Source organism: Kryptolebias marmoratus, linkage group LG8, assembly GCF_001649575.2.
Source record: "Kryptolebias marmoratus isolate JLee-2015 linkage group LG8, ASM164957v2, whole genome shotgun sequence".
Classification (NCBI taxonomy): domain Eukaryota; kingdom Metazoa; phylum Chordata; class Actinopteri; order Cyprinodontiformes; family Rivulidae; genus Kryptolebias; species Kryptolebias marmoratus.
Window position 1 is genome coordinate 10,175,863 of NC_051437.1, and position 9,331 is coordinate 10,185,193.

At 45.1% G+C, this 9,331-nt stretch overlaps 1 protein-coding gene across 1 annotated transcript; it reads right to left on the minus strand.

Moving 5' to 3' along the window:
• Nucleotides 1–4,280: 4,280 nt before the first annotated feature.
• Nucleotides 4,281–9,331, minus strand: LOC108231979 (2-epi-5-epi-valiolone synthase; the record flags this gene model as incomplete). Its single annotated transcript, XM_017409429.3, is given in 5 exon segments — nt 4,281–4,610; nt 4,692–4,944; nt 5,118–5,363; nt 6,720–7,353; nt 9,279–9,331. Coding segments are annotated over 5 exon segments (1,308 nt in total), but the record flags the coding sequence as incomplete, so codon positions are not given.

A 9,331-nucleotide genomic window follows, 5' to 3' on the forward strand; every position in this document is an offset into this window, starting at 1 on the left:
GGGGGGGGGGGGGGACATGGAAGACCAACACCAACCCAGAAGCTGAAGCAGAAACAAAAAGACCGCTTTCTAATTGGCTGGTCTCGGTAGACGTCTTAAGTCCCGCCCCTCCATTGAAACAATCGGGACCGTTTCCTGGGGAAAAAACATAAAAGCACACCTCAGATCAATTTCTTCAGGTGTTAAGCTGGCGACTCACGTAGACTCACGTTCAAATACTCATTTTCCCATCCTGCTTAGCTGCAATGAGACCATGATTGTGTGCGGACGTGTAGGCGGGGCTTTGTGTGGAGGGTAAAGGTCATACGGATTTGATACAGCCTCACACAACATGGCGGTGTCAGTAAACTGGTCATTTTGGCTTTTTTTTTACTATGGAAGTAGATAGAGACACGTCGTCCATCTTTATTTACAGTCTACTGTATGACATCATCCATCTTACCTCCCACAGTAAACTTATTTCACTTACACGCAGTAAAGTCATACTCGGGAGTTTTCCACAGATTTTCTACGTCGGTTATTTTCTACCACTTCGGTGACATTTCACATTCAGGGTCTTTTTACTGTTTTTCTTTTATTTATTTTTTTTTTGCTTTTTCTAATATATGAAATGTATAATGTCAAGGAATATAAGGAGAACGATTTTGTATGAAACACAATGACCTTGTCCAAACACTGGAAGGATCTCTGTACACTGAAATGTGGTTTGTTAGCCTTTAAAAAAAACAACAAAAAAAAAACAGGAAAAAAAAAATCGCTGCATAAATGTAACCTGTTGTATTTGGTTTGTAACATGCACATGTGGTATTTTACAAGACTGCAGATTCTTTGAGGTGCACGGCCGCTGTATATTTCTGCACACTGCTGCAATAGTCGTCGCGTGTTCGTGAGTGAGCACGTTGCCATTCGCTGAAACGTCTCTGAAACGGCACAGCCTCCAGGTTGTAAAACTATGCAATGGTTGAAGTTGTGCCTGTAAATCCTGCCTTGAAAATGTGACCTTTTATGAAGTAGGTTAAGGTGGTGTTGAAGTAATTACCTTTTGTTTGTTTTATTTAAGTGCCTTATAGTTGCTTCTGTTACCATGGTGACGTACGAGTACTGATGCAATATTCTGTCGGTATTAGTAGAGGTGTTCCGTAGATCCGCTGCAGGCGTCCGGCGTCCTTTAGAGAGCAGCAGAACATGGACACCACAGACTCAAGAACCACAAGAAATAGTTTGTGATAAATGCACCCCAAAGTGTTCGATATTAAATAGGGTTGAAGTAATTTGGTTGATTTCCTCAGCGTTTGCTTTAATCTTCAGCAGCTTTGTGTGCAGGCATCAAAAATGCCACCTTTTGTCTTCCGTAGACTCCTAGGACCTGTCAGCAAGATGGCGGTGCCAAATCTGACCCGAAACAAGTCTCATCTGAGCAGCTACACGACAAACTGATGGGATTCGCTCTAGACCGTTAGCGTAAACCAGCCGAGCGGCAGGAAAATGCACGGCTCTGAAAATAAGTGCAATTGTGAGAACTTTGTATGCAGCTTAACAGTATGACATTTTGGACTTGGAGTTTAAAAACTAGCTCCTAATCCCCCCTTAGGCACCGTAAGGTCCTGTAGTTTCAGTGTGCCTGCTTTAAATATGACCAAATTCCTACAGAACTACCAACCATCCCCAGCAGCCTCAGCTTTTCCCTTTTTTTTTTTGCTAATTATTAGCAGCTGTTAGCATTCTCTGCTACATTAGCTTAGTTTTCAGTGAGCATGCTAGCTTTAGCCCAAATCAGTACTGCACCGAACAGCTTTCCTGTTCATTTTGAGTCATCATTTTTATACGATCCGAATTTATTTATTACTGAACACTTTGAAACTCCATATACTGTTGCTGTGTTTTTGTTTGTTTGTTTGTTTTGTACCAACAACTGTACTAAATATTTTAAATCCTTTTGAGACTAGTATGAATGTAGTTCACAGTTGCCAAAAACAAGTAAAGACAGTAGATTTGTATAAAACGACGAGAATTGCAGGGTTTGAACTACTGATCGTGTCTTAACGGCCTCATGGTGACATTTCATTGTAAAGTAGCTAAAACGGTTCCAAATCTTAGTGTTTTTGTTTCACCTGCTACAGTACCCTCCACCCACTCATTAAAAGCAATACAGCCAGTAAGCTGAGTGAACCTGGAGTCATCTCGATCGTTGAGCCATTTTAAGTGAAAGGAAAGCGCGGCACGCGGTTCCCGAAACTCACGGCGGGGAAGTCGGGTGACCTTGACACACGTCTCCAGTCGTTTCGGCGCGTGGTGGACAAACCACGGCCCCGTGTTTGACCTCGAGCGCAGACGGAGGCCGCAACACTTACTGTACCCACCCGTTTGTCACGTCACTGAACCCTCGCTCGGTTCTCGCTGGTTGAATCTATTTTGCAAGAAATATTAAAGATTTCTTTGAGCATTTTGTAGAGCTTGTGTGTTTCTCTCACCCCACCCCCTCCCTTTAAAAGTCAGTAGATGCAATAATGGTTTTTTTTTTGTGGAGAAATTTGTCTCCATTGACGTAACCACCCCAAAAAATAATACGTTTCGTATGAGCTGTATTGTACTTGTTGAACATGCACCACAAATGGTGGGAGTTAAGGGGGAAAAAAGGCAACTTTTTATTGAATCATGAACAAATGAGTTCTCAAAAAAAATGTACACACTGAAACAGCTGTGATCCAACAGAGGATGCTGAAGCTCTGCAATACGATGTAGAGTTATGTTCATAATAATAGCTGTGTTTAAAAAGGTAAGTAAACCTCAAAATTCTTCAAATAAATTGTTTTTTAATGAACACAAATGCATTGGGGGCACGGCACATTCTATTTCAAAGCAAGAAAATTGGAATTTTATAGAAAGTCAAGATAATATAATGTTAAAAAAAATAACAGTGGTGACATCTGTCTTTACAAACTCAAAAATGTACTGTATAAATTAAGAAATGCTTGAAGATTCAACCTTCCTGAGAATTATAAACTAATATCTAGTTGCATAAGCACGCTTTCTGATAACTGCTTCCCATCTGTGGCACACGGAGTCGACCAACTTCTGACACGGGTCAACAGGCATCACAGCCCAGGACATTTGTGCTGCGTTTCTTGGTATTTGCCTCATGAACAGCATTTCTTATATCAGCCCACTAAGGTCCGGGGATTGTGTTGGCCGCTCCATTACTTGAATTCTGGTTGTCTGGAACCATGATTTTTTCTCGCTCACTGGTGTGTTTGGGCTCATTGTCTTGTCGAAACACCCGTTTCCTCTTCAGCATGTGCCAACGCAACTTCTTCCAGTATTCTGATTTACTCAAACTGATCCACGATCCCAGGTGTGCGATAAATAGGATCAACGCCATGGTACGAAAGACGTCCCCATAACATGATGCTTGCACCACCATGCTTCACCATCTTCACTGTGTACCGTGGCTTTAATTCAGCGTTTGCAAGACGTCAGACAAACTTGTTTGTGGCTCTTAGACCCAAAAAGAACAATCTTACTCTCATCAGTCCACAAAATATGACACCATTTCTTTTTAGGCCAGTCAGTGTTCTTTGGCAAATTGTAACCGCTTCATTGCTTGTATTTTTTTATTTTTTTTAACAACAGGACTTTGTGGGGCGTTCTTGCTGGTAGCTTGGCTTCACATAGACATCGTCTGATTGTTACAGGACTCACGGGCAGTCTTGGATCTTCTCTGATCCTCCTGGAGCTGATCACCGGCTGAGCCATTGCCATTTTGCTTCTTCTCCGATCCATTCGAATAATCGTATTTCTTTTTCTTCCTCGCCTTTCTGGTTTTGGCTGCCATTTTAAAGCGTTTTATATCATTTTTAGCTGAACAGCCTATCATTTTCTGCACTTCTTTATAGGTTTTTCCCCTCTTTCAATAAATTCTTAATGAAAGAATGCTCTTCTCCTGAACAGCGTCTTGAATGAGCCGTTGTACTCGTTTTTCCAAAGACAAACGCACATCCAGCATGCAGCGGCAGTTGCCTTGATCCTTAAATAAGGGCCACCTGTTTAACACCTTTTTTTTTTTTTCACATAATCAATGACCTCATTAATTGAACTTGGCACTGCTATTTTTTTGAACACACCTCTTTCAGTAAATGATTCAGTTTTCCTACGACCTGCCTGTTGGTTTTCTATACCTTTACTAAACCTTCTTGAAACTCACTTGCAGTGCAGAAGCTGAAATTCTAACAAAAACAGTGATTTAGCTTGCTAGTGATGTGGGACTGCTATTATTTTGAACACAACTGTACGTCGAACATAACAGACAAAAAAAAAAATAAGTGTAAACGTCTATTTATAACAAGCTTTTCTCTTGTGTTTAGGCTGCATGTAAAGGTTTTATGACAGACACATTTAAGAAATGACAATATACAGGAAGTAGAGCAAGTTCCTCTGAAGGCATTTATTACTCTTACAGCACCAGATTTGTCAGAAATGTTTCTCTTTTTTTTAATATTCTTTAAAGTTATTGTTACAGTACGGTATATTGTTCCCACAAGATGAAAGCTCCTCGGTCCATTTTTGGTGGGCTTGGCAGAGCACCGCGTCTTCTATCATGTCCTGGAAGATCTCTGCGAATCGAGAACACGCTCAGTGAAACACACTTGGGTTGTAAAGGCGTCTCGCGGTTCTCGCGGCCAGCTCGGTCCTACCTGCGCGCCCCAGCCCCGTGGGGAGAGGCATCCTCAGCGAGCCCGCCGAGTGCTTCAGGCGCTCCTGCAGGGACTGGCGCACCAGGTCCAGGGTGCAGTCCCGGTGCCACACGGGCAGCTCCAGGCCCCTCATGCACCGGATGATGCGCTCCTTCTCGTCGCCCGTCAGGAGCCCCTTTTGGTGCGCCAGGTACACCATGAAGGCCATGTCGATGTTGACGGCCTCCCCGTGAAGCAGCGCTGGTAAAACTCTCTGTTCGGGGCCAGAAAAAGGTGGAAACAGTCAGGACCTTTTGTGTGTGTACGTGTGTGTTTGTGTGAGGAAAAAGCTGCTGTTATCTCAAAACATAGATTTCTCTCTTTATGTTGAATTTAGCCCTTTGAGGGCGGTTTTAAAAACAAATTGGAAGCAGTTTTTTTTTCGACCATTTCCAGCTCGGGGCTGACGAGGTGCCCGAAATCCACCAGCCGGTCCAGATCGTCCTCCCACAGGTTGGGGGCCAGCTCCTCCAGCATGGTTTCTATCGCGATGCGCGTGGACGCCACAGCGCCGTCCTCCTGTTCGGAGCTGCTGCCGCTGATGGCGTCGCAGGGTTGCAACTTGGCGCACAACAGCTTCCTGCCATCAGCCTCCAGCAGCCGGAACAGGCCCGGGTGCTTCATCAGGGCCATCTAAAATCATTAGATCGACAGGAATCACAGTCTGTACAGCGTGTTAAATTCACAATTCTGCACTACAAATGTGCTTCGAGAGTTGGGGAAAAAAAACAACCAAAACAGCAAAGGAAGGCGAGGTTTTGAGTAGAGATGGACGTACGGCGTTTCCACGTGAATTAACCCAACACACCAAACAGACCAGGAACCCAAACAAGTGAGAGGTTTAGTGGCGGGTTGTTAATGAACATTACACGAAGCAGCCCACGGCGACGTGCGATGAGACAGAAAGAGAGCCCCTTTGAACATGTTAAAACATGCAGCAGAGTCAACCGTTTTCCCAGCAATATGTTAAAGATTAACAACAGGACAGCTACGACTTCCATCAGCAAGGAGCAAAACGAGCCGAACCCGGACCAAGGATTACTTTCAAACGGGCTTCACGTCCAGCTGCGTGCAGCAAACTTATTATTATAAAACAAAAATCCAAAGCCCACGCGTTCAGTCGGCTGCTCTTGGAGGAATGCATATCACTTTTAAAACTACGGCCATCTTTCGCTGAGAGATGATTCAAGCAGAGCCAGTTTGGACGAACACAGCCTCGTGCGTTTAGCGCCAGGTCTTGCGTGATGTTGGCTCTCAAAGTATGCGACTCTCAGCTACCACATCAAATCGTAGCGCAGCGTCCGGGGAAACCGACCGAGCTGTCGCCAACTCTGCGCCAACTCCGCGCTTGCCGGGGTCAGCTTGAACGGGGGGTTGACTCGGAGAGTTAAATCTGTTGTAGCTGCACGTCCGACGATTACATTCGGGGAGTTTCATTTGAAAACCCCGAATCTGGTTCATGAGATATTTTGCTAACAGACGACAACGGCTAACAGCCCAACCTTTTAAAGCGATAATGTCGCGCGACCAGTTGGCGCTCGGCGTATGTCTCGTAGAGGACTCTCGGCTTCGGCCTCGCCACGTTTTAGCTGAACAGCTGTATGAATTAACGGAGTTGGAGCCATTTCTGTGTTCCCTAACGTCGATTAGCTGTGGCGGCCATGTTGAATTTGGGCTGACTTTGAAAGCTTTGGCAACCGTAGCCGCGTATCCAGAGATTTCTTTCTGAGAGCTTCATTAGAGTCCGTCCTGTAGCAGACAAGCAAACACACACAGACAGGCAAGAACATTTGCGACCACCTTCCGCGCCCCCCGAAAAAAAGAAAAGAAAAAAGGAACATTAAGGGAAAGAATTACTCATGGAGTTGAGAGCTGACACCTTGGCTGTCATTTATTTGCCTCTCGAGCAGAGGCGAAGAGACAAATCCACATGCACGGAAACGCCCCGGGCTCGATCTGTCGGTCAGAGGTCATGCAGCGAGGATGCACCTTGAGCATCTCTGCCAGCCCGTTAGAGATCTGCCGCCGGGGGAGGGTCTGGAAGAACGAGCAGTCCAGGAGGGACGCCACCGGCGGCACGTAGCTCCCCAGCTTGTTCTTCCCGCCGGCGAAGTTGACCCCCGTCTTGGCGCCCACGCTGGCATCGACGTACGCCAGCAGCGTGGTCGGCACCCGGATGTACGGGGTCCTGCGGCGATAGAGCGACGCCGCCAGGCCCACCGTGTCCAGGCAGACCCCGCCTCCGACGGCGATGATGGGCTCGGCGCGCCGGTCGATGCCGAACTCGTGGACCTCCTCCAGGATCTTGGCCACCAGCTCCAGGCTCTTGTTCTCCTCGGTGGTGGCCAGAGGGAGAATCTTGGCCTCGACTCCCCAGGCCTCGAAGTAGCGAGCGAACCTGGGGCCGTAGAGCCGGTGCACGGTTTCGTCGATGACGACGAACCGCCTCACGGGTTTGGAGCCGTTCCTTGCGGCGCCTGTGAGCGCCCCGTCTCCCACGTGACCCCAGAGCAGGGCGTCGTTGCCGGGGTCCAGCAGGTCTCTGCACTGAATGATCCTGTAAGTGAAGATGATGGGGCTGACGACGGTCCAGGTAACTCCCTGCTGTGACCTGTTCTCATAGCTGACAGTAAGTCGGTGTAAAAAAAAACAAAAACATGTTTGGTTACTCAGATCTGAAACACTCAAGGTTATCCAACATTCCCACTTCATTTCTCCAACACAACAAACAGTCTGAATGGGATCGTTTAACTTTTAAATCCAAAGGGTTCAGAGGACGGTGGCCTCTTCCAGCTGTGCGACACGATAACACACTCATACTCTACTGCAGTGAATGATCCACAGAGCTTAGCAAATAAACTAAAAAGCAGTGGTGGACGAAGTACTCAACTATAGTACTCGAGTAAAAGTATCGATACTCATGGTCAAATCTTACTCAACTACAAGAAAAAGTTGCTCGGTCAAAAATGTACTCAAGTTAAAGTACTGAAGTACTCACTTTTGAAAATACTTAAGTATTCAAAAGTACATGCATTTAAAAATACTTAATTATTCAAAAATACAAATTAAATTTTCTAATATCAGTATGTTGCTGTATAATTTTCAGAGTAATTTTGCAGAACCTTGTAACTTTCAGAAACCACCTGATGTAACGACGCGTAGAAACACTCTGCTACAACTTCTACACCACCTGCAAAGAACTTCAGCAGAAAAATGCCACAAAAAAATAAAGATTTCTTTGTCTAAAAACACACCAAACCAGAGAGTTTTGATTCTCCTCACAATTTCACTATAGAATAGAGGTTTAAGGTTGAATCTATTATCACGAAGTAACGACCAGCTTCCTAGATATGTAGTGGAGTTAAAAGTACAATATTTGATTTTGAAATGTAGTGGAGTGAAAGTTATAAGTTCCCCCCCAAAAAATTACTCAAGTAAAGTAAAGATTCTCAAAAAATGTACTTAAGTACAATAATCAAGTAAATGTTCTTCATTACTGTTCACCACTGGGACAGGGAGACACGGAAACGTTTTGGAAAACGCTTCAAAATAAAAGCCCCCATACGGAAGCCCATTTCCACCACCTCTCTACGTCCCGGTCCTGAGCTACAACACAACATGACAGTGACGTAATAAGTCAGAATTTCGAGATAGTTCCTTGCAATTATGACTTTGGGAAAAACTGGCTTCCATGCCTTCAAGTGTTTTAAAGTGCTTGATACGTTTATTTTGATGGCTTCAGAAAAATGAACACGTTCAGAATGAAATTAACTTATTTATCGTGAGCTCTATCTACTTCAACTTGTGCAACCAAGTCCTCCTTCGACATGGGGGCAACACACACACGTGACACTTTTTGATCCATAATCTTTCAAGCAGGGGTGTCCAACCCTGGTCCTCGAGGGCCACAAACCTGCATGTTTTTCTTGTTTCCAACACACCTGATTCAGTGGTTAAATGACCTCTTCATGTTCTGCAGAAGCCTGTTAATCACCCACTGATTCAAATCAGGTGTGTTAGAGCAGAGGAACAAGTAAAACATGCAGGATGGTGGCCCTCCAGGACCAGCTTTAAAGCATCGGTTGTGCACGATAACGTAGACTTTATCGGAGGATCGGAGTCAGTTGTTTGTGGTTTTATTCCAGCTCAGTGTCAGCGATCGGGGATTTTGTTTTCGACGCAGATCTGAACACAGACAGAAATGTTATCCAAGCAAAGATTTGACCTCAGAGTCAAAGTTGGGCTCTGTGGCTCCTGAACGCGATGAACCCTTTGACTCCACTTTCTAGGATTTTCCAAACTGCACTTCTGAGAATTTTTTTTTTTAATTCTATAAAATAACCGCACCCGCTCAGCCCTGCTGAACAGGATTCACACAGTGTCACTGCGCCCTAAAATAGTAAGTTATTTAACCCTTATGCAACAGAGTCACGTGGACAGGCGGCCGCTTATTAAAGAACTCTCTAATTGCACCGCAGTGATATTAATAATAAATTGTATGCCATCCTTAATATTCCACTTGTCCAAACTGTTGCACTGCATACTTACATTTTAGCACGGGACACCTTTCCCTCCTGGACCTGGCGCAGCTGACGCCGGGT